Below are 26653 nucleotides of genomic sequence, written 5' to 3'. Positions count from 1 at the left end.
CATGGCTCTACTATTAGGTAGACTAGAAAGAGAATTTTCTGAAGATCATGAAAGAGTAACAGAACAACCAATCAAAAATAGAGAAAAGGGGGAAAGAGTCTTGGAAAGAGGATAGGGTGGGAAAGTGATTTGTTTGAAGAAACAGGCCCTCAAGAAGTTAGGTCCTTTTTAGAAATTTAGACCAATAATAATAATGTATAATTATTAATTAATAATAACATGCATACTTATTATTTTCTTACCTGCCAAGACTTCAGGCAGGGTACAGTGTATATTGAATCACATAAAACTATTTAAACACTCTAAGGTAAAATACATAAATATAGATCTGAAATACATGGGCCTGTATGGAAGGAAAATGTTTTGAATCTTTTTGGACAGTGGAGGTTCATTGTGTCTTGCTGCACTAACTTCTCTTCCTTTATTGAATATATTCTAGATTAGTTTGTATTATAGTGCAATATACAAATTTGTATAATATCTTTTGGGATGAGTTCCAATGAATCTCTTTGTAATCTTGTTCACACAGTGTTATGCACATGGTTAATTAAGGGGCTGAACAGACCGGCAAAAAGAGTCAGCAGCTTGGGGGTGTGGTGTACACACAACACATGCCCCCAAGCCGCTGGGGAGGCTGCCATGAAGCAGCCTGAGCGACCACAAGGCGGCAGCGGAAAACTGGTGGTAGCAGTAAAGGTGCCTTTTTCCTGACACAAAAAGGAGCAGCATTTTGCCACTTCTTTCTGTGCTGGGAAAATGTTGGGTTGGGGCCACAGTGTACTGTTATCGCAGCTCCAATCCGGCTCTCAAATGGGTGCAAAGGAAAGCAATTTTGTTAGATATCTGATTAAAAGTGAAAATATTACAGATTGAATTTTGTGTTCCTGGCTCCTGAATGCAAGACATGTTCTGTACTGTTGATTTTTGCAGACCTCACTTGACTGAGAATGGTGCAGCAGAATGAATGCATCGATTCAGTTGCACAGAAGAATGTCCTTCGTATCCTCAGAGACTCCAAAATTTCAGATTAAGATTTCTTTATTCTTGATTCAATGACCAATCTTTGTTGCTATCCATTTATTGTTGTCTTTATGGTGAAACAGATCATTCCAACTTAAACCACTCCTTAGTAACCTAATATGCAAGGCATTTGAGGAGAAAATACATAATGCATTATGGCTCAGCTATTAGGTAGCAGACCTGGCTATGGGACACAAACAGCTTTGGTCACCTTTATGGATGACCTACACAGAGAACTGGAAAGGGGGAGTGTATCCTTGTTGGTCCTGCTGGACCTCTCAGCAGCATTCGGTACCATTGACCATGGTATCCTTCTGAGCTGCCTTTCTAGGGTGAGACTTGGGGACACTGTTATGCGGTGGTTCTGGATTTTCTTAGAAGGTGGTGTTGTTCAACTCCTTGTCTGCTGGACTGTGGGGTGCCTCAGGGTTCTGTTCTGTCCCCCATATTATTCAACATCTACATTAAACTGCTGGGAGAGGTCATCTGGAGTTTTGGAGTGAGGTGTCAAATTGAACAAATTGAAGCTTAATCCAGACAAGAAAGAAGTGCTTCTGGTCAGTTGTAAGGTAGATCAGGGAATAGGGACATTGCCTGTGCTGGATGGGGTTACACTTCCCCTGAAATCTCAGGCTTACAGCTGAGCCTGGATGCCCAGGTCTCAGCAGTTGCCAGGAGTGCATCTGCACATCTTAAACTTGTGCGCCAGCTGTGCCCGTTCCTTGAGACATCAGATCTGGCTACAGATTACATCCCATTTGGACTACTGCAATGCACTCTATGTGGGGCTTCTTTTGGAAACTGTCTGGAAACTTCAGCGAGTTCAAAATGCTGCAGCCAGAATGCTGACTGGGGCTAGTTACCGGGAGCATGTAACTCCCCTGTTAAAACAACTCCTTTGGCTGCCCATTTGTTTTCGGGCACAATTCAAAGTGCTGGTCATGACCTATAAAGCCCTACATGGCTTGGGTCCAGACTATTTGAGAGAGCATATGAACCTACAAAAGCCCTACAGTCTGCAGGAGAAGGCTTTCTCTTGGTTCCATTAAGATCACAGGCTCGCCTGGTGAGGACACGAGAGAGAGCCTTCTCAGTGGCTGCTGCCATCCTCTGGAATGCCCTTCCTCAGGAGGCTAGGCTGGCCCCCCTCCCTCCTGACCTTTCACCGCCAAATAAAAATATTTTTATGCTGGCAGGCTTTCTGTACATAATGCATAGCAGGGTGGTTTTATGGAGCAGATGGGTTTTTAGACTGTTTTTAACTTGTGTATATTTTATGTGATTTTATATTATATTTTATATTGTGTATATTTTATGTGTGTATATTATATGCATTGACATTTTAATTCTTTGAATTCTGTTAAAGGTTTTATCTGTGAGCTGCCTTGAGTCCCTCTGGGGGAAAAGGCTGGCTATAAATGAAATAATAAACAAACAAACAAATGGAGTGCCTGTGCACTGATGAATGTGAAAAGAAAACTGAAATGCAGATGAATAGTAAACTGCATTAGAGATGTTGTAGGATGAGATTCTATACCTTTCCCAACTGAAAGCACCCAGATATGTTGGACTCACACTATTGTCAGGCAACAGTTATATTAAGGAGCATGAAGGGAAGAAATTCTAGGTTGGAAGAAGATAAGGACAAAAGAAACTCTTTTGATGGAGTGAATAACAAAATCTGTTTTGCTAAGGTGAACAATGAGAACCTGCATGCCATTCTCTATAATAATAATAATAATAATAACTTTATTACGGTCATTGGGCCAGCACACCATTCTCTATAAATCACATGATTTAGTCTGGTTTAAACATCAATTAACTAACAATAACTTAAGTAATCAAACAAATCCAACTATTATGGCAGGGATTTTTCCATTTTATAATATGTAACATTATAGAATTAACTTATTTATTTATTTATTTTAATTGAACACTTGATACATGATTCTAAATGTATTATTACATTTTCTATTTTTTCTTACGTTACTTACAGTTATATGCTCATTTCCAAAGGCGGTTTCTGTTACTAGAAATCTCCCTAATCCAAAAGGTTAAATATTTTGTCTTTCTGACCATCTTTTCTTGCAGAACTTCACTATTACTTCCCAGTCTGTATTTGTTTTTTCAAATAATTCTCCTTCTATCCAGTTGGTTAACCTGTCCATATCTATATTTTCTAGAACTTTCAACAACTACTCATCTATTGTAGGCAAATGTTTTGATTTCCCCTTTTCTGCTATGAGAGTTCTGGCCATGGTGATCATATAAAATATTGTGCTCCAGTGCTTCTTTGCCTTTTGATTAGAGATTTTATTGGTCATGTTTGATAGATAGATTTCCAGTAAAATGTTGAATTTTATGCCTAATATGTTGTTGATGTTCTTATGAATGTTTTTCCATAGCTTTTTAATCTTAGTACATGTCCACCACACATGGTACCAATTACCAATCGCTTCTTCGAATTTCCAGCATTTATTTCCCTTATTTTTATATATCTTTGCTAATTTAGACAGAGCCAAGTGCCATAGATAACCCATGTTTAGGTAGCTTTCTCTGATACTTTGGCATTTTGAGAATTGAAGTGTTTTCTTTCTAGAAAATTGCCAGCTCTTCAAATCTATAGTTCTTCCTAGATCTTTAGCACATTTTATCATAGTTTCTTTAATAGAATTAACTTTCAAACATAAAATCTCATAATAAATGCTGACAATTTTTCTTAACGTTTGCTGGGAATTTCAAAATAACATGAGCACACTCCAGTCATTCTTAAGATATAGAATATGTTTATACAAACAAGCCCTTACTAGCTTTATTTGTACTTTTAAAGGAAGAATGCTTGCTGCAGAAATGGTAAGTGTGTGCACATTTAAATACTTGTCCCACTTGCAAACAATGCAGTATAGAAAGGTGTTCTATGCACTTTGGTTTCTGTTACTCATCAAATTTTAATATCGTGTTCCTGAACTATTAAATGAAATCTATATGGAAGCCTGTTTATACATAGTAATCTTCTTTGGTAAACTGTAGTGATAGTTTGTAATTTATTTATTTGATTTATATCCCACCTTTCTCCATGTGCAGGATCTAAGACAGCCATATTCTTTATGTGTAAACAGGCGCAGGATGATTAGTCTGTCAATGGTACAGTGAATCTGTTCTGGGTTTTGGTCTGAACATTTTAAAAATCTATGCACCTTGTTGAATCTTTAGGGACAATAGAGGGGTAGAGTGCAGCATCTTGGGTAATTTATTTAAAGTTGGGACAAAAAGCTAGAGTGACATAGGACATAGGACCACCATTCACAGTTCTATGTCATTCTACATTAAAATTAAATTATTTCACAATACCCAATATACTGTTAAATAGGTGCTTCTAACTGAAAGCCAAAGGCCTGTTTTAATTTAAAAACAGTACATCTGTCAATATACCATTTCTATTTCTGCACACGTTAGAGTGAGTAGTTTAAGAACTTCACACTCAATTTCAGTTGAGAAATTGGCAAATTTCCATTCCATCTCTAACTGATATTGAAGAAGTGACAATGGCCAGTAAACCAGAACATTGTTCAGGTAGACCTTATTTAAGGCTAAACAGCTTCGACATGTATACATGTTAGTTCCACATTTGTATTTTTAAAAAGTGCATATTGCTTGCAAGGTAAAGAACATTTATTCTCGTGAGTTTTTAATAGATCATTTTTGGGTTTATTGCATTATTGTTCCAAAGCTAGTTACTGGGTACCTTAGGTGTTCTTATATTAAAAGGTGGTATGAACTGTATTGAACAAAAAATGATAGATATTGTTCAAAGCTGTTGATAGCAATATCTGTGAAAGTTGTATAGTAAGCTGTTGATATTGATCTCTGTGTAAGTTGTATAAAGTAACTTATTATTGTTATTGTTATTATTATTAAAATTTATTTATAGAGCACTGTAGATTTACATGGTGCTGTACAACATATCCAGTTGTTGTTGCTGTTGTTGTTGTTTGCCTCCAAGTCATTTTTTACTTATGCCGATACTAAGGCAAATCTATCATAGGGTTTTCTTGACAGTTTCTTCAGAGAGGGTTTGCCATTGACATCCTCTAAGGCTGAGAGATTGTGACTTGCTCAAGGTTACCTAGTGGGTTTTTATGCTTGAGAGAGGAATCAAACCCTGATCTCCAGACTTTTAGTCCAATGCTCAAACCACTACACCATGCTGGCTGTTTAACATATCCTATTAGGGTCACTATAAGTCTGAAATTACTTGAGGGCACACAACAACAACAACATTAAAAAAGAGCAGTGCATCCTGTTTTTGACTGGCCTTGTGCAAAAGGAAAGCGAACCTATTTAGATGTGTGGACTGAACCATAGAATCCATTCCACTTGCACTGTCTATTCTGAAATTTTGGTGGTATTTTTGCAAAAACTGTGCTGGATGCAATTTTGCTTCCTTTATATACTACTTACTTGATTTGACTTATATCAGTCATTAAAGTGATTAGGAGGAAAATCTTAAAACAGTACAGTAGTACAAACTGTACCATATGACCTTCCTTAACTAGGAAAGTAGAATCTTTCAGAGGCCTCACCTCAGATATCACATTACAACATATTTTGCCTATTATCTCTTTGGAAATGGATGCAGTGTTGAAGCCAGTACTTAAGCATGATACACAGAGTGCTGTTCTGAACTTTCCAACTTGTGGTTCAGTTTGCCAGGAAAACATGGCATTTTGTTGTATTTTACATGCTAGCTGATTGATAGCTAGGTGGGAGACAGGGAAAGGAAACAGGAGTCCATACCTGAAATATTGACTGAAATATTAATATAGTGAAGAAGACTGGAGAATATAAGGTTCAGATTTAGTTTTATGACTAAAAACTCAATGAGGTATCAGGGACAGTTGTTTTCTTATCTAAACCTCAATGTTATTTTGAGGATAATTTTTTATACATGATGCATAGGAGAAGAACAATATATGTTATCCTGAACTCCTGTGGGATTAAAATGGTGGAAATTTTCACCATGATAGTTATTATTTGAATAAAAATAATGTATTATATTATGTGTTGCATATTTAATTATTATTGTTAACTGCCATCAAGTCAACATCAACCTATAGTGCCCCTATGAATGAGAGACACTCTGCCCTGCTCTTACAAACTGAGGCCAGTACCCTCCTTGATTTTATTATTTATTTATTTTTCCATAATTCTTTGATAGAGTCTTACCCATTTGTAATTCAATTTTACTCTTATTCTACAGCCTTCTACATTGCTGCTATTCACTTTTCTAGTGAATCATGTCTTCTCGTGACATGTCCAAGTACAACAGTCTTAGTTTAGTCATGTTGGCTTCTGTCTTTTTGGCAGTCCAGGATATCTGCAGAATTCTCTTCTAGCACTGCATTTTAAATGTTTTTCTTTCTGTCAGCTATCTTCACTGTCCAGCTTTCACAGCTATACATGGAAATATAATGACATAGACAATCCTGACTTTGGTATTTCAATTATATACCTTTATACTTGAGGATCCTTCATAGCTTCCCTCCCAATTCCTAGTTTTCTTCTGATTTCTTAAGTCTCTATTTTGATTACTGACTGAGCCAAGATATAAAAAATCTTTTTCTATCTCAGTGTTTATTGTAAAGTTATGTAAATCATCTATAGGCGGGTTACAAACCGCCAAAAAAATACGTATTGAATACGTATTAGGGTTAGGAAGGGGCGGTGCTTCCGCACCCCCCTAACCCTAATACGTATTCAATACGTACAAGATGGCGGCGCCCTTTCTACATGGGCGCCGCCATCTTTGCGTATCGGACGCACAGCGTCCAGACGCGTCGCGCCGCTGCTGACGTAGCGAGCGCGCCCCTGGCGCCTCGCTACGTCGCAAACGCGACGCAAAAAGAAGCTCCATTTTGGAGCTTCTTTTTTCGGTCCGCGCGGGAGTCAGGCCGTCTGAAGGCTCCGGCTCCCCCGCGGACCTTCTGGCGGCGGCGCCAGACCGCTGCAAAGCGGCGGTCTGTACCCCGCCATAGTCATTTTTTTAAAATGTTCATTGGTGAGCCTACCCTTTGTACTTTCTTCCTAGAGTTCTTGGAAGACAAAAGTCTTTGGAACAATTACAGAACAATGTACGTCTAGGACCTAGACTTTCTTCAGTAATTGTTCCAAGGACTTTTGTTATTGATGTTCCTCTAATTTGCACACATCCCTCCTCTGAGTCTAATCCAGCTTTGTATTTAAGTTCAGCATACAAATTAAACAGATAGGGTGATAAAATGCAGATTTGCCTAACCCTTTTGCCTATATGTTTCTCCAAGATGTGTCCTAATGGTGGCTTCTTTTGCTGAGTACAGGTTACACATTAGGATAATCAGATGTTGTGGTACAGCGTTGTCTTTAAGAGCAGTTTTCATGATCTACACAAGCAAAGGCTTTGCTATAACCTGTAAAGCGGAAGCTGGTTTTCTTCTGAAATTATTTGGTGTGGTCTGTTATGCAATGTATATGTGCAATATCATCCCTTATGCCTCTTCCTGTTTAGGACCCAGCTTGGACATCTGTCATATCAGCCACTCTGATAGCCTTTAGGGCTGAAGGGCGGGGTATAAATACCATTAATAATAATAATAATAATAATAATAATAATAATAATAATAATAATTTCTCATTCCACATATGGTAAAAGTCTTTGTTGTAAAATTTTGAACATCATTTTGCTTTTATGGGAAATTAATGCAGTGGTCCAGTGATTACTGCAAACCACAGTATTCCCTTTTTGAGAGGCTGGAATATATATTGAGTCTTTCCAATCTGTTGACCCTGCTTTTATTTTCCATATTTGCTGACAGATTTTAGTAAGACTTTGAGTGGATTCTATATTGCTTGAAACAGCTCTGTTGGTATGTCATCTGTTCCCATTGATATTTCGTAGCACCCTTGAACATGTGAAGATTTTGCTAGGTCACTTAAAATGTAGAATATGTGACATGAATTCAGTACCAGGCTTGAATGTTCACATACAACTTCACTTTATGTGTCGGATGAATGCTCAAAGGAATACCATATTGCATTATACATCACAATTATTTTTCCATTTCCTTATGTTGCAGGAACAAAACCAATGTTGTAAGATGATGTGTTATTTTGGTGTATTTCCAAGTCAGCTTTCCACTAACATGATGGCCTGAGAGCTGATTATGTTGTGGGACTAATGGTTATAGACTAGTTTAATATATATTGTTTTATGATCAAGACAGAACTGAAAGATCAGTTTGGCCCTTGACAGCGGAAGGAAAGTTTTAAGTAGTGTTTTGGAACACAAAAAGATGGGCTTTTCTCACAGCAAAAAAAGTTTTGTTCATTACCATGGGATGTTCTTCTTCATGGTGTCTGTGACCCACATACATTGCTTTGTTTCATAGCTGTGCAGAGCAAGTTGGAAACATCTAGAGCTAAGCTGAGAATTTGGGCAGCAGCCCTGCCCCATCAGTCCTACATATGCTCAGGATGCTGCTGCCAATACCCTCAACTCCTTTTTTGTTTTCCATAGTGGCAGTAGCACATTGGAAATTCTGTTTCAGACAGTGTTTTGGAAGACAGTGGAAGCCAAGCTTCTTCATTCCAACCTTCTTCAAATCCTGTTTTAAGTCTACTTCTTGAATGGCAAGGCTCCGCTACTCATCACTTTATCGTTTATTCTTCATTACTTTTCTGCAGGCTCTTGAATCTTTGGCATCACTGCTGCTTCTTGATCTGTAGGCCATTTTTAATATATAAAAAAGAATCTATTGAAATAATGGGATTCAGCAAATAATCATAACAGCTAAGAGCCATGTTTTCAGACATTGAATCCATATAGGCAAGTGTTACTTTTTCTAAGTGTAAATTAAAAGAGCATATTAAAGTGATGAAAGTGGAGCTTCTCTTCTCAGCTACCCGTAATCAACTACACTTCTAGGGGAAATGAACTGTTTTGTGATTGTGTGTGTGTGTGTTTATCAGTATTCTCAAAAAGTATAAGATGTTTATATTTTTGTCATTTTGATAAGCAGATATGAAGGCTAAAGGTTTTTTACCTGCTAAGGGTAAATTAGTGGGAGGAGATACAGTATATATTCACTTATAAGTCTAGAAATTTTAGTAAAAATTCACCTCAAAAATTGGGTTGACTTATACACAGTTCAATGTAAGTACTGTACTTTAACTCTTACTTTCTTTGAGTAGAATGGTGAAATGTGAGAGTTAGTCCATTTTGGAAGCACCTAAAAGAAGCATTAGACCCCTCTACTCTCTCTGCCATGGTGCTGCTCCTGACCTTTTTGAATGCCTTGGTGGGAAAATGGTTGCTATGGCAGCTCTTTGGTACTTCTCTTCAAAGTATTGCTGAGAGGAATCGGGATTTGGAGGATATGAATCAGATATTTGTGTATGTTTGTTAGCTTGTCTGGGTTAAATCAGGCAAATTTATAACATTAAAGTTAGAGGTGGTAATCACTGCTAACACAGTTGCCATTTTATTTGCTTTCTCATTATATCCATTTTGACGTGTGTGTTTTCTTAAGCCCATTTGTGTCTGGTTGTCTCCCCCACACATTGCACAGCCATCATTTACCATAGTTCCCTCCTATTCCATCCAGCCTTTAGGGCAAGTACACAAGTACAAACAGTTATGTCTGCCAGAATTTTGTAAGTTCTTTGGCATCATTTTTCTTTGCTTTGTTCTTTACATCATTGGGCCCTGTACAGATGGGCCCTTTGCAGCATCATGGCAATGTGCTAGGGTTGCCTCGGGGTGGCGCGTGCACATGCCCCGCAACCCTAGCACGTCGCCATGACACCGTAGCTGTAAGGCACCGTACAGATGGCATGCACAGCTACAACACCACTGCTGTGTGGCATCCAGATGGAGCCGTGTGGCAGCGACATGCTTGTGCCGCCGCCAGCTGTTTACAGTGGTGCAAAAAGGAGACACTGTTCAGCGCTCTTTTTTTTCACACAACTGTGCCGCGCAATTTGGTTGCTGTGGTGCAGCTACGCGACAAAGAGAGGTGGCTCCCAGCCACCTCTTTCTGGCAGTCTGTACCACGCCTTTGTTACATACCCCTAAGTTTTACCCTCGGCTTATGCATGGGTCGTATCAAAATGCATTATTTTGGCTCAATCACCTGCCCCTGATTTATACATGAGACGAGTATAGTTGAGTATATGGTAGCCTATATTGTAAATTTGTTACAAAGTATTCTTTTTTGGAGTGTGGGGAGGGGATGCTAGAAGTGATGCTTCTAAGCTAGCAGTTATGAGATTCTTCAGCTAGTTGGTCTGTGTTCTCTATCAGTATCCCCTCTCAGTTTTGTGGCTGTGTTTTACAGTGCTTTACACATAAGATAGAAAGATGTTCTCTTTTCATCCCCTCTCCCCCCCCCCCCCCCAAATTCCAAAACACAACCAGAAACATTAAGAGTGCTGAAATAGAAGTAACTATTTTGACATATACAGTTTTATGTGCAGTCTGAAAAGAGTTTGCATGATCTAATACAAGTTTTGAGTAGCTTCTCTTTACAGTGTCTGGTGAAATGATCCGTACTGTTCTAACCAAGCAGTTGTTTAGAGCTGTGGAAAAGATGACTGAGGGTGCATCTTATGTAGATATTTTTATTTTATTTATTTATTTCAAGGATTTGTATCACACCTTTCTCCCACAATAGGATTAAAGGTGTGTATGAACAGGCACGGATGAATGGTGGCACGGGAAGGGTCTCTCATAGCAGATTGCATTAGCGCCATCACTAGGAGCATACAGAAAACAGAAGTAGGGGAGATATTACATTTTGTAGTTGTAAGATTTGTGGCAGTTGTTCCATATGCTTAAGGAAAGTGACAGTTGCTTGGCAATTCTGGTCTGGGTTTGAATTGTAGGCTTTAGTTTATATTTTTCTCCCTTCTTTCCTTTATTGCTTGTAGCATTTTATCTGTCATCCATGGTTTCTTGCTTACATAACAAACCTATATTACAAACCTACATAACTGATGCTTCTGGTTTCAAAATGTTTGATTTCACTCATAGGACAAAAGAGCCCAAAAGTCCATGATAATTTGTCAAGAGGTCTGGCTGTATGCCCTTTGTGCGTTTTGGACAATAGTTAATTCCGGAACTTTTAAATTAATTTTCTGTTGGCAATTCCTTCTCATTAAGGTCTTTGTCTATTGCACATTTAATTTACCCCTAATCCTACTGTATTTTTTTTTAGGATACTATGAAATAGGAGTTTGTTCCCAGAATGCAGTTTAAACAATTCTCAGTTCCCTGAGTTCAGTTGGCACAAATTCTTATTACTTTTAAAGTGGAACTGGAAGCTTTTAATTTCCCCTTACATTTTTGAGAGAGATTGGAGGTGGTGTGGGGCTCTGGAGAGCACAAGAAGCCCAAAGCTCCCCATGGACTGTATTGTACTTGTAACAGGAAACTATGGCTTCTCATTTTGTTTGAAGCCAGTGAAGACATATTGTGATGGATGTGACCTTGAATGTGCATCAAAAATTAATGCCACTAATTCTGGCAAGCCACTGATTCTCAATTTTTTTATCCTTCTTCATTGTAACTGCCACACATTGCAAGAATACAGGAACATACCCCCTCCCCACCAAATATAGTAAAAATTATAAAACCTGTTATACCAACATTGTGATATAAAGCATAACGATCTCTTTGAGAAGTTAAAAGATATATTTATGACTGTTGCTTGAATGTCTGTGAAAAACTTCTCTGGCAACAAAGAAATCTATATGTAGTAAAAGTTCTTGTTCTTGAATCAGAAGCCACACAGACTGTACATAGCATAGGAACTTACTCTGTGAACTTAAATGTGAACTTATTCTGTGATAGATGTAAAGTTGGCTTGAAAAGAAAAAGAATATAATATGTTAAAGATGCATACAGATTTTATTTGTGAGTGAACTGGAACAGCACGCATTGACAAAGTATACTAAACATACTGGCTTCAGAAGATGAAAATTAATGTATGTATTATTTAGCTAACACTACAGTTTTTGCCACAGAATCTGGTGTTTATTATTGTGAGCTTTAGCAGGAAACAGAAGCAGTATCAGTTGGGAAAACATTTCTTTACAAAATTGAGAACAGTTTGGCTCTCCTGTTTCTAAGCAGGGAACCTGGTTCTTTGGTTTCTTTGTTCCAAGTCAGACTACTCCCAAACTATTTTAGCTGAACATTTTACATACTAATGGAGTCAAGGGAAGTTAAGTTGGCAGCTGTTCATGGGATAATAATGAAGCACACTGTTTAGCATTGCATATCCACACTGTAAAATGTGAGACGTATTTTATAGAGACCATACTGAGGAGGGATATATCCACTTTATGTGATGTAAATGCATGAGGAAGTCTATCTGTTTCTTTTGTTTTTTCATGGGAAAGTAAGTGGCAATCACTTTTTTTGTTGCAGGTGAAGAAAACGTGCACAGATTTGGATGTTTCAGAACCTCAGAATTCCAGGTAAAGCAACAAAACATGGCATTTTGATGAGTCTGGGTGATATAAAACAATGAGGCTATTTACCACAACAATAACTGAAGCCCAAGATAAACACTGGCTCATTTTTCCACATAAAAAATGATTCCTGTTGTATTCTTCTGAATATATTTCACTGTGCAGCATTAATATTAGTTTGGAAGTACTATTCTTGATTAAGAAAATGGAGTGCATAATCAGTAGAAACAAAAAGCAAGCCTGAACTATTTTCATGGCTGATTTAGCACATGTTTTAATACATGCTTTATAATACATGTCCAGTGCTACTGTTTCTGTCTTTTATGTTGGGTATTATGTCTAGATATTGGGAAAATAACTACACTTTCCAATGTATTTTAGATCATGTTTCATGAATTTTTCTCTCTTGAGTAATAAGAATGCCTCTAAATATTCCATCCAGTATTAATATTCTGAGGGTACAACTGTTTTGTGTAAAATGTAAAATATAAAACATAAGCCTTTTCTGAGTTGCTTCATCGACTGTTCTCAAACAGATGAAAATATTTCTAGTTTTTAAGCAATTTCTGCATCACATACTTTATTCAGTTTATCAATAGAAACTAACTGGACCCCCCCCCCCCTCCAAAAAAAAGGAGAATCCTGAACTTATTCTTTAGAAGCTGGGTACCAAAAGTCTCTTTAAAATCTCCCTGCAAGATTAAGGGCCTTTTCAAATATATAGTAAAATTCCTGCCCTTCCTTTCCATGATATATGTTTTCTAGATGAATATTGTCCAAATGTAAGTAAGTGTACTTTGAGGCATGGCTCTTTGCTTACCAAGATCAATGAAAATTTTGCTATGAACATCAATAGCAAAGGCAGGTTACAGACGGGCAAAAAGGGATGTACTCATGACGTCATGAAGGTAGAGCCTTCAGACGGGCTTTACCTGAATGCCGTCATGAACACGCCCCCCGCACGCCTCAAGCGGGAAGAAGTGGCATTAAAAAGGTGCTGCTTTTTTCCGCTTCTTTTCTGTTTGATGCGTACCTGCGCAGCTCCGTCTGTAAGCTGCTGCACCGATACGTCAGAATTGCTACGCCGCAAATATAAGTTGCCGGTTTAAAAGCTCCGTGTCAGCTGCGTCCCATAATGGGTCGGGGTCCCGGGACATGCGTGGTTTGCAGTCAAGCTTTAATTGCAACGTCCGCTGCCATGGAGCTGTGGAAGCTGAGGCACAGCTGCGGCGCATTTTAAGCCTCGTAACCCTAACCCTAGAGCCACTTGTGCGCATGCGTTGCTAGAACCGCGGGAAGTTGTAACTTTTGCCGGCGGATGTTTTGGTTGTAGAAAGTGAAAAGGGAAAGTTTGGGATTTAAAGTGACCCCCTACACACATTCCTGCGCCATTTTCACCTGGGAAAGGGCACAGTTCGGCTGCTCCTGGCACAGCTGTGTGGTGGCTCCCCTTTGCCACCAGGCAGGATGGCTCAGCCATCCACCAGCACCCCGAAAAAAGGCAGGGGGACGTCTTGGTCTCATACTGAGACGGCTGACATTATAGCTATATGGTCCCAGAAACTGGAGTAACTGCAGAAATTGGAGCAGTCCTACCTGAATGCTGACACATATTGAGAAGTGGAAGAAGCCATGAGAGCTGCTGCACCGGTACACCAGAATTGCTACGCCGCTACTTTAAGTTGCCCATTTAAAAGCTCCGTCGCATAGTGAGTTGGGGTCTTGGAACATGCACAGTTTGCAGTCAGGCTTTAATTGCAACGTCCGCTGCCATGCAGCTGTGGAAGCTGAGGCACAGCTGCGGCGCATTTTAAGCCTCCTAACCCTAACCCTAACCCTAACCCTAGAGCAACACGTACGCATGCGCTGCTTGGAAAGTTTGGACTTTAAAGTGCACCCCTACACACATTCCTCTGCCATTTTCACCTAACAATAAAAAACGCTAAAACTGTAAATATTGACATATGTACAAGGGAGGTGAGGGGAGATGGCAGGGGGATAGCGGTGGCAGCGGAGACAGCTGTGGCTGCGCATTGCAGATTCAGCAGGAGCACGGGGACCAAAGGAGAGGAGGCATCTATGATGCTGGTGACATTGGCAACGTGCAAGTGGACAAGGATGCCAACACCAGCTGATCACCAGCTGGCAGGAGACCACCATTGTTTTAAAGGGGCTTGGGCACTTTAAATGTGCCCATAGGCTTTCTGCTGCCGCTGCTTAGCCCTGCGCAGATGCGCATTCGCCAGCCGGCAAAGAAAAAAAAAAGAGACCCCGGAGCTTGAATGTGCCCAAGACCTTTTGATGCCCTCTAAACTTGCCCCCAGAGGCAAAGGGCAACTAGAGGGGGCCTGGGCCTGGGATCAAGGGGCAGGGAGCACTGACAAGGCACTAGGTCCCATGATGTCCCATAAAGACATCATTTCGCCTCCCAGGGCATGTGTTCCCTCCCAGCCCTATCTACTCTATTCTACCCTTCCTGTTCTCTCCTCCCACCATGCCGGGCTCACTGGTTCCCAAACCAGCAATCTCCAAACTCTGTCCTTCCAGGCGTTTGGACTTCATCTCCCAGAATCCCCAGCCACCTTGCCCTGTGGTCTAGGATTCTGGGAGATGAAGTCCAAACACCTGGAAGGACAGAGTTTGGAGATTGCTACCTCACACCACCCCTGCCTAGCTTTAGACTGCACAGTTGCGCCTCATTCACACTCACAGCCACACTGCCGCAGTTGCGCATAATTAACCACACAAATTTTTTTAAAAAATAAACTTATTTATTTACAATAACAAAACTTTTTTTATTTACATATATACAATATATACAAAGGGAAGGGGGAGGGTGAAGGGGGTGGTGAAGGGGGGATGGCAGAGGGGGCAGGAGAGGGAAGCTGCTTCAGGGAGGGGGAGGAGGCGGTGGGGCGGGAAGCCGGCGGAGGATCTCTTGCAGAGTCTCCTCCATGGAGGAGACTCTCTCCGCCAGCTTGTCCACCTTCTCCTCAGTGGCAGCGAACCTCCTCTCCGTCCGGTTCTCTGTGGGGGGAAAAGAAAGAGGATGGTTAGAATCAGCCTGTGGAGCCCATCACCCACTCCCACAGGCAGGGTTTCTGGGTGCCCCCACTCCCTTCCCTGGGTTCACCTCTACACTTACCTTGCTGCCGGGCTTGGAGGACACGATCCAGGGCACTGGCATTGAGGGCCAAGTGCCCTGGCTCTCCTGGCAGGCGGCGGCTCGGCCCAGGCTCCTCTTCCTCGGCGGCAGCAACAGCAGCGAGGACTTCAAGCCCTGCAAAAGAGGAAGGAAAGGCCCAAGTTACCATGCTGGCATGGCAGACGAGGGCACAAGTGTCGTGGGGGCTGCAGGCAGGCAACCCCCACCCCTCACCCTGGGGACCTACCTGCCGCCAGAGGAGCCTGCTCTGGCTGCGGAGGGGCCACAGCAGCTGGTCCTGGCTGTGGCCCACCCTCGGGGACATCCTCGTCCCCCGAGGATGGTGGAGAGGGCGACCTGGCAGGGTGCCCTCTCTCCCTCCGCCTCGGCCGCACGCCTGCAGAAGGGAAGAGGAGGGATGGCATTGGCACCATGCAGGAAGGAGAGGAGGGCAAGGGAAGGGTCAAGGAGGGTAGGACAGGGCATGGCAAGAGCTCTGCCTTACCTGGAGGACGGCGATCTTCCGGTCTGGGCCGATCTCCCCTGATCCACAGGTCCTTCAGCCGCGAGAAGAATGGTGGCTGCCTGTCAACCGGGGGCGCCTCTCCGAAATCCTCAAGGGTTTCAAAGAACGCTGCCTTCAGAGTTTTAAACTTCACTCTACATTGGTGCAGCGTTCTTTGAAACCCTTGGTTTCGAAGGGCACGAGATGCCTCGAGAAAATGCCCCCGGTTGGGCTTGTTGGTGCTAGCCATCACCCTCCTCGCGGCTGCCTGTGGCATCAGGGAGTCCAGGAGGATCCCGACCTCTTCGTCTGTCCAGTAGGCGATTCGAACCGGGACCCTCCTGCGTGGCTCTGCCATGTTGATCGCCGTCCTGGGGTCTTGCACAGTTGCGCACGGGTATATATAGGCACCTGCGGCTCTGGGCCGTTAGGCCAAGGTGGTCCTAGTCCAATGAAAGCTTTCAGAGGAGCAGTTTGAATCTTTCCCCCCAATAGATGTCCTCTGGGTGCCCCACTGATACATTCAAATGGGCCTTTAGGAAAGCTTGAATTTGAGGGGGATTGATACATTGTCAAAGGGACAATTGGCAGTTGGAGCTGATGTATCTTTTTGCCCCAGGAAAACAGGCGCCAGGAGACCTTTTGTGTGTGTGTGTTTGTGTGTGTCCCCCTCAGGCACGTGGCAAAACATGCCCACAGCACAGATCAGGAATGATAGGCAGACTCAAACTGTGGATAATGGGATACATTTATTCATGTGCTTATGCTATTACAGTACAATGCACTCTGACATCACAGATGATGGCACAGGAGCCATCCTTCAGATTCTCCTTGTCAGAAAAAAATCTGCCAGGGCATTCCTCACAGTCTCCCCTGCTTTCTTCTTCTCTTTCTCTTCAAGGGGGTCATGAGCCACTTCCGAATGGGGTAGGCACAGTCAACCAGTATCAGGGGCCCGATCTGCTGGCCTGTGATGTTGATGCTGGGGTTCCCTAGCACATAGATGCCAGCCTCCATGGCCTCGTAGATGAGAGAAAGTTTAAAGGGGCTTGGGCGCTTTAAATGCGCACATAGGCTTTCTGCCGCTGCTTAGCGCTGTAGCTGCGCAGGTTCGCATCCGCCTGCCGGCAAAAGAAAAAAAAAAAGCCGCGGTTTGGGCCGCCCGTGCGGAAGCTGCCTCTCTTTTTGCAGCGTCCTCCGAGGCGGCGGTATGGAAGCTCCGGGTCCGAAACGGACCCAGGTGAGGCGTCTTCACTGCCCCCCGTGTAGAAGCTCCAACACCTGAAGCACGCCCCCGGGGCGGGCCGTCTGGAGGCTCCGCATTCAGCTGAATACACCTCCAAGACGTCCTCCCCTGCCCGTCTGTAACCAGCCAAAGTGTTCATTTTCCATACTCTTTTATGAGACTACTTCTTTCCTTCCTGTTCTCATTAAATGTTAGAGTTCTTAAATCTCACTAACTGCTAGATACATATATTTTCAATAGTAGTAACAACTGTAATTGACTATGCAATTTTTAGCCATGCAAAAATCATGAGTTCAAGTATTTTTCAAGAGAATGATCTCATACTGTAAGCAGTTTTGTGATTTGCAGCACCTAGTATATCTAGTTCTTTTTGAAGCGGTAACATCCAATTTAAATAAAAGAAAAAGGCAAACAGACCATGGATATTTTTTTTATCACCATAGTGCTTATTCACAAGGTTTATATTCTGCCTTTCATTTGAGACTCTCAAGGTAGATACAAATGCAGAGATGGCCATAAAACAATATCCAGTTTCTATATTATGGTGATACTTATTAGATCAACCAAAAAACCCACCACATTCATTTCCCCAATGTTCAAAGCTTACAGGTTTCTTTATCAGACAAAAATGGTGAAAAAGCATGCAGGGAAAGCACAGCAAGGGTATTAGAGTCCCAGAATCTACATTTTGTTTTGATATGGTATAAAGAAAGGGTATAAACAGATTTTTAAGATTAGTTCATATGAGTGACCATGAGCTGATTAGGGATTTAGGTAGCACTGGCTCCCATTTTATCTTCATAGCAACCCTGTGAGCTCTGGCAGCTAGTGGATTCCATGCCTTTTGGGCAGGGAGCAAGCTGCAGGTTCCTGTGGTTTCCGAATTTAAGAAAATTTGTTTTCACCTAAATATGATTAATTTATATAAGCCAAGATCAAATCATGATTTTACATCCTAATATGTTAAGTAACCATCATTATCATCATCACCATATAGCACTTTTTAAAATTATTTTGAAAGTAGCTCATAATAAAAGGAAACAAACAATGTGGTTATATTTCCAAATCCCAGTAATAATATAAGATTTATATTCAAGTTAGAACACTAACAAAAATATCACAGCTTCTTAAAACACATGGAAAGCATTACCGTGTCAAAACAGAAGTGTTACACAGAAAAATCTACATTTAACTAGGAGTCCTTTCAGTAAAAATCAGATTTATAGTACAGTGGTACCCCGGGATACGAATTGATCGCGTTACGAAATTTCCGGGATACGAAAAAAATAGATAGGAAAAAACTATTCCGGGTTACGATATTTTTTTCGGGTTACGAAAAAAATATCGGCGCGAAATTCAAATGCGAAGCGCGGCTAGCGGCTTTCCAGCCGCTAGCCGCGCTTCGGAAAAGCCTTTTTCGGGTTGCGAAAAAAATCGGGTTACGAACGCCGCGGCGGAACGAATTAATTTCGTAACCCGAGGCACCACTGTACCAGAAAAAGGAGGTGCACTAATCATAAGCAATGTAAAATCAGCCAAAATCACACACTTTCACCACATACCAAGGAAGTTTTGGGATTTCCATCTCTTACTTATATTACCTTGCTTCCTAGCTATTTCCTGTGGTATTCACTACTATGTATTTTCCTTCTTTTACTTGGAAGCTGAAAAATGTACCCAGTTGTATCTGTTGTACCTATTTATCTACTTGCATTTGCATGCTTTTGAACTGCTAGGTTGGCAGAAGCTGGGACTAATGATGGGACATCACCCCATCATGTGGCACCTGGGCCTTGAACTGCCAGCCTGCCAATCTTGCAATCAACACAGCATCTTAACCACTTTGAGCCATCACAGCCCTTTTTATATCTCAACTGAGACTAAATTGAGACTGTATCCTTGATATGCCACTGTTCTGCACATTTTGATAAATACTGTATGCTGTATGGTGTTTGGTGGGGAGAAAAGGTTTTAACATCGGATTGGGAAGGGACGCACCTCTTTCACGCATACTCTCTGCCTCAGCAGCTCTTTCAGAAATCACTACTGAGGCATGGAGAGTGGGGCATTGAAGCAGAGCTTCTTTCAGGACCTTTCTAAGCAGTATTACTGTATTGACAACCCAGGATTTTAGGGTCAATCTTTGGGCATACATTTTTTGACTTTTAGTCAAGTATCTACAGTAGTTAGATAATACTTAAAGTAGCTGAAGTTGCTAAGCAATCTGCCTATTTATAGAAAAATGGTGGGGGCTTACTTTGTGAAAGGTTAAAATATGTTGTTTATGGAAGTAATTCTATGCAACAGATAGAAATCCTTCTTATCTATTTTTGACCAAAGAACTGAATTTCCAGTGGTGACAATTTGACTATATTTAAATTATCTGTGGACCTTTGGCTGGAGAGGCACTAGAGAGCAGAGTTACAGTCTAGGGCTTGATAATTCTTCTTAAAACAAGTCTTGTGAAAACATCATACATAAAGAGAAATGTCAGCAGAAAAATGGATGCTGCAGATGCTTTCACTTGCAGAACAGCTTCTGGCCTTTTACTTGGGGCTAAAAATCTTTCATTTATTTAGCTAGCTTTATTGTGTGTTGGTTTTGGACTTGAAAGTATTAGAATAAATGCACATGGAATATGTTTTTACAGTAGGGAAATAATTAAGTTGGGTGTGGGAACTTTGTCAAGAGAATTCTTGGAGTGACATGTATGTATCAGCAAATTCTTTGTCTTGTTTTTTCCCCCTTTTTTGCAAGAAACATTTTTCATACATTTGTAGCACACTTATCTAGAATATATGTATTAATATGGAAAAATACATCTGATCAAGGAATACAGTCCTCCCTCCCCATATGCAGGGGATCCGTTCTGGTCCCCCCTCCAGGTATGGGAGAAAGAATGTAAGCTCAAACCCCATTAAAAATAACGGGGCATGCACTCACAGCACACAGTGCAGCACAGGTACATGCCCCATTACTTCTGTGTAAGCTCAAAGCTGTGGAAGGCAAGCCTGCCTATAGGGAGGGCCAACTGTAGTTGTAAGTGTACCTGCAGTGTGTGTGAGAGAGAATCCATATTTAGGGGAGGCAAAAGGAAATGAAGAGGACATTAAATGTGAAATTTTTAAATGTGAGGATCTTTGTATAAGAAAATGAGACATTTTATTTTGTTACTGTGTTGTATACATTTGTTTTTACATGACTTAAAATATTATTGTTTGTTATAATTCAGTAAAATGTCCATATGCACTTTAGGAAGTCATACAAATTGCAAAATGCATATTGTTAACTGCCATCAAACCAGCTTCAACTTTTGGTGATCCTATGAATGAGAGACACAATTATGGCAACCCTACCCTAGCATCAATAGCCCTGCTCTGGTCTTGCAGACTCAGGACCATGATTGATTCTATTCATCTGGAATCCAGGCTTCCTTTTCCTACTTCCTTCTGTCTTAACAAGCATGACTGCATTTTCTGGTATGTTACGTCTTTTCATGTTATGGCCAAAGTACGAAAGCTTCAATTTATCCATCTTGGCCTTTAGTGAGAGTCCAAGCTTGTTTTTCTTTAGGACCACATTGATTTGTCTTTTTTTAAAAAGCAGTCCAGGGTATCCATAGAATTCTTCTCCAGCACCTTGTTTCAAATGAGATCACTTTCTTCCTATCAGCTTTCTTCACTGTCCACCTTTCAAAACCATTTAGGAAGACCTCACTTTTCAATGCCTTGCTCTTTTGATGCAAATTAAATACAAGTTCCATTAATTTGACAAGGGGTCTGCTCTTTCATCAGTTTTTCTTGCCTATGAGGCTCCCTTGGGACCACTTGCATGCATGCGTGTGGTCCCAAGGCTTGCCTGCGAAAAGGGTAGACCCCTCCTTGAATTAATGAAACTTGTTTATGTAATTTTCAAATGTGGAAAGAGTGGGCTTGCATCTGTCCTTCCTATGGAAGCTCACTCTGGACTGTTTGTGCATGTGTGCACGGCTTGTAAAGTGAGCAACAGAGAAAAATATGCCAAGCAATGGAGGCGTGATGCTTTTTCCCAACTCACTTTGTAAGCAGCACATCTGCACACATACAAGCAACCCAATGTGAGCCTTCACAGCAGTCCAAAACAAGCACTTTGATGCCTTCCCCCATCCCCTGTATCATCTGCATATCTTAACCTGTTGATGTTCCTTTCTTCAATTTTGATGCCTTTTTCCTTTGAGTCTAATCCTGCCTTATGGAGGATGTTCAGCATAAAGTAAAACAGATTACCAATTGAAAAGCATTCTATTTTTCTGTATTCTGTCCTACAGTAGCCTCTTGTCCTGAATACAGTTATGCACAATCAAATGTTGTGGCACACGCATTTCTTTGTGAGTGATCCATATTTTTTTCATGATCTACATGATCAAAGATTTTGCTATAATCTATAAAGCACAGGCTGACTTTCTTCTGAAGAAAGAAGAAGAAAAGCTGACTTGGCTTCTCATTTTTCCTACTGGTCCCCCTTCCCCATGTTTTCATTAGATGATAAAGAATGTTTGTACATGTTTATCACATGCATTTTTTATAATCTATGCATTTTAGTAAATATTTTAAAAAATGAACGTTAATTTCACTGAATCATACAGTTGGAAGGTACACTAAGGGCCATCTATTCCAACCGCCTGCCAGGCAGGAACACACACCTAAAGTGTGAGATGGCTAGCCAAGTTCCAATGAAGGAGAGCCCTCCAGCCTCCAAGGCTGTACTTTGTGAACACTTTTTTCAGATGCAAGCATTTTATTATGATTTTTAAAACTGAACAAATAATTGTGGTGCACATTTCGCTTGGCACTGCTTGAAGAATATGCATTTCCCAGCATATTTTTTTCTATATGTGCATGCTTCTATGAGCTTTTTTTGTGTGCAGTGGACTGCATCACAAAGGAAATATGAATTAAGAATTCATATTCCTATGTATTCTTTATTTTGAAATGCAGAATAAACCAATTTCTCAGCTATCCCTCCCCACAACCCAATTTTTCTGGGTTCTAATTTAGAAAACTTATTGGAGCAAGTGTTGATTTCATTTTGTTTGTTTGCTTAGTATTACATTGTTTGGTTTTCATTGTTTATACTGGATGCTCATGAGACTGTTGGGATTTTCATTTCTCTCCCTGCTTCAACCTTCTGTGATGCTGAAAACACGCAACAGAGTAGGTGCATTTTCAAGGAATGGATTCCATGAAAAATGTCCAGATGTGGGACAGAGAAGCCATGATGAGTCAGCAATTGAGCTGTGCTGAGTCACAGGAGGTGACATCATCAGTGGCTGAAAAGTGCAAAGTCACACTGCAAGGGGGAACTGTAAATATGTAACACAGTAGGAAGAGGCTGGACAAAGTGCCTGTGCATGGCACATGTATATAAGGAGAGGAGCCCATTGTACAGTGTGTCTTTGGTGATGTGTGATGTGTGGTGTTATGCTCCGCTCATTTCCTGCAGTCTCATGCCTGTGTCTTCCCTAACTGAGTCTAGCCATCTGGTGTGTGGTCTTCCTCTCCTTCTTGTGCCATCAACCTTTCCAGCATCATGCCTTCTCATGATGTGGCCAAAGTACGGCAGCCTCAGTTTAATTATCTGGGCCTCCAGCAGCCTAATTTGCTCAAGGACCCATTTGCTTGTCTTTCTGGCTGTCCACGGTATCCTCAGCACTCTCCTCGAACACCAAATTTCAAATGAGTTGGTTTTCTTTTTATCTGATTTTTTCACAGTCCAGCTCACACATCCTTACATAGTGACTGGGAATACTGTGGCTTAGATGATTCTAACTTTGGTGGTCAGTTGTATATCTTTACTCTTTAGGATCTTCTCTATCTCTTTCATGGCTACCCTTCCCATTACTAGTCTTTTTATCTCTTAACTGCAGTCTCCATACTGGAACATACTGCTTTTAAAATGTTTTTATCACTCCGACTATACTGCTTTGAAACACCGCTTCCTGGTGTGATAAGTTTCTTCGCTGCAGTTCTGGCATTACAGAAGTCAGTGCCATGAGGGATCCTGATTCTCCGCCCTCCCATTCGCTGTTCTAAAACAGGCTAACTCCATACCTGTTGGTTTATTTATTTTAATATTGCTGTGTCAGCTTAATTACAGCAAAAATGGTTAAAATTATTTTTATTTCATCATTTTGCCATAAATATGCAAACACAGCAAAAATTAAAATTTAAAAAAACTCAACAGGAATGGAGGTAGCCTGCTTTGGAATAGTAAGTGAGAGGGAGAGAGAGGAAGAGAATAAGGCCCATCTGGCCTCATGGCTGATGGAATGATGGAATTAAAGTGAAGAGACTTTTTGTACCCTTGCAGCTGTACTGTAATAGTCAGACTGAGAACTCATTGACGGCTTTTGCCCTTCAGTGAAAAAGTGCCAGGAGGTAGCATGATGGATACGGCATCCTGTAATAAATACCAAAGACAATAAAAGCCAAAGACAATTTTTTCCCTATTAAAATCCCACTTTTTAGCCATGTGTGATAAAGTCCTTCGTTTTTTCTAAAAGATATTACTAACTTTAGAAATTTTTCACTAAAAAAATGCTCACAGATATGATGATTATTCAGATCAAAGCAATACTTTGTTCACATTGCATTATTAGGTCACCACCTTCCCTTGTCCATATTTTGGATGGCAGTTGGAGGATATACATGACAGAAACAGAAGAAATTCTGCAATCAGCAGCATCTGGCTCCATGGCAGATTCCTCAAGCACTTCTCTTAATGCATTTGGATTTGCCCATGGGCCTTTTATGTGGTTGTATTGCAGATGGACTCTTTGTACAACCTAGTTATCCTGCAAGATTTTGTCATCCCTAAAACTTAATTCATTCTTTGACTCATGCATTCTTTCTGCATTATTCTTTACAAGTCTGAAACATTCTCTGTATTATGATATTTCATAGTAGTAATCCAGAAAGATCCCATACATCCAGCTATGCACCCAAAATTCTAGTCACTGTAGTGAATTAATTTTACAATCTGTTATATTTCAGTATGTTTTGTGTCTGTACTGTTGCTACGTTTCTTTGAAAGTGACCAAATGCAAGGTCAATTCCCAAAGTATAGTAATTCTACCCACCCTTTTAAGCATAAAATGGATTTGCCTTTCCACAATCAGTTCTCCACCTTCGGCTTTCAAAGTTCAAATCTGGATTTGGTTAGAAGTGAAAATGAGTATGGTGGTCTCAGTGTAGTCCTTAGGGGTTTTTTGTCTGCTGTTCAGAAGAGGCCCAGAACCGGAATTGTGAGGTTGTTGCAGGTCACAATTAAGGTATATTGGTAAAGTTATGTTAGAAAAGTGCACACAGCAGTCGAGAAATCTCTGCAGACATGTTATTCAGCTGAATGGTTTCACATTCAGAACACTGAAAAAGGCAGGAAGCCAAAAGTATGAATTCTGAGTTTTATTCCTATTGACATTTAAATGCTGCAGCCAGATATTATTTTACTTACATGCTCACTATTACTTTCTGAGATTGTTGCATATATAGCTGTAAGTATAACTCTCGAGACAATTAATAAGGAAAACAAGTTAAGTTTTTTCCTATATTTTTCTGGAATTTTAATCCATCTCATTATGGCTTAACTGGTTGTTTGGGTCCTATTGTAAAATCATCTGTTGTATTATAGAGGTATATTTTGTTTGTTTTTAGTAAATGTTTACGTATAAAAAATAGTACTATTCCTGAAATTTGCAAGATGTGTTGTGATACAAAACACTGAATATGCATTAAGATTTCTTATATCACTACTGCTAATTTCTAGTGAGCCACACTGATAGCTATACAGGAAGGCTGCAGCAAAAACAAAAAACAAAACAAACAAACAAACAAACAAAAAATATACCCCCAAAACATCTTTAAATAAATAAATAAGAGATATAGAATTTCCATATAGATTTAGGCATGTGTAACTGGATGGTTGGAAATAAAATTTCCTATCCCTTTCCCATAACAATCCCTCCAGCCCCTTGAAAATTGTACCAAAAATTAGGAATGTGGGGGGCTATGGTAAATATGAAATATTTTTAAATTGTGCAGAGGCCTCTTCCATGAACAGAGCAACTGGGCTGGTGAAAGACAGTTTCTGGGTCCATTCCCCCAAATTTTTAAATATAGTTAATTTTATAGCAGATTTTTAGGGCATGCCAAATTTGAGCTTCACTTCTAGTATCTTTATAAACAGTTGTATTGTTGTGTGCAAAATCAGATATATTCTGCTGGCATAAGAGTGATAATCTTAGGCTAGAGCCAGATAACAGTTTTAACATCATCAGACTAGTGTAGTAAAACCGCCATTGCACATAATCCACAAAATGTCTTTTTTCTTTTTCTTTTCACTCAATGACACATTTTGCAAGTTTTTGAAACACTACAAACATCTACGTAAAGTATAAACAGTGAAATGGGTATGAACATAAGGAGAATAGTGGCTTGAAGCCAAAAGAACATAAGTGAAACACTACTCATCCATAGATTTTTGTGGGTTTTTCCAGCTCTGAGCCCATGTTCTAGAAGAGTTTATTCCTGACATTTTGCCACCAGCTGTGGCTGGCATCTTCAGAGAACATGGCGTCATAGCCCCAAACCCCCCTCAAAAATCTATGGATGCCGGCAATGAAAGCCTTCAACTTCACATTGCTACTCATCCACTATTGTTATTGTTAACTATCTGCTCTTCTTTACAACCCCCTGAAAATGTGTCCCTGAGGGTAAGAAGTACTGGTGTAATTAAGATGTGATACAAGGCTCTGCCATGGGAGGAAAAATTGGGTTTTTTGTTTGTTTGTTTTTGTTTTTGGGAGAAACTACTTAGAATCTTAAAGTTAGAAGGATCCTGAAGGGTAATCTAGTCCAGCCTCTTGCCCTGCAGGAATACTGAATTACAACATTCCTGAAAGATGCTTATCCAAACTCGACAGAAGGAGAGTTCACCACACTCTAAAACAGTCTATTCCACTACTGAACAGGCTCTCCCAACTAGGCTGCTTTGTTTTACAGAACAGCTCTTACAGTTTTTTTTTTTAAAGTTCTTACTAATATTTAGGTGGAATATCATTTCTGGTAATTTGAATCAATTGGTTTGCTTTCTAGTTCTGGAGCAGCAATCCTTCCACATTTGCATGAGTGGAAGGATTGGGCATGATTCAGGCCAGATAGCTCTAATGTTTCCAGAAGGGTGCAAAATTATA

General features: G+C 40.5%; 1 protein-coding gene across 15 annotated transcripts in view; it reads left to right on the top strand.

The window, feature by feature from the left end:
* The window catches only part of EYA4 (EYA transcriptional coactivator and phosphatase 4), a 171702-nt gene that overhangs the window by 57295 nt on the left and 87754 nt on the right, over nucleotides 1-26653 (top strand). For 14 of the 15 annotated variants that reach the window (XM_042476022.1, XM_042476116.1, XM_042476125.1 and 11 more), the window contains one exon: nucleotides 12485-12534. The exons of the other annotated variant lie outside the window; for it this stretch is intronic. In XM_042476022.1, the coding sequence (XP_042331956.1) occupies nucleotides 12485-12534 (50 nt within the window). The remainder of the gene's footprint in view (nucleotides 1-12484; nucleotides 12535-26653) is intronic. 15 annotated transcript variants of the gene reach the window in all.

The sequence above is a fragment of the Sceloporus undulatus genome, chromosome 1 (genome assembly GCF_019175285.1).
Source record: "Sceloporus undulatus isolate JIND9_A2432 ecotype Alabama chromosome 1, SceUnd_v1.1, whole genome shotgun sequence".
NCBI lineage: Eukaryota > Metazoa > Chordata > Lepidosauria > Squamata > Phrynosomatidae > Sceloporus > Sceloporus undulatus.
Note: the sequence above shows the minus strand (reverse complement) of the source record. Positions and strands in the feature narration are given on the sequence as shown.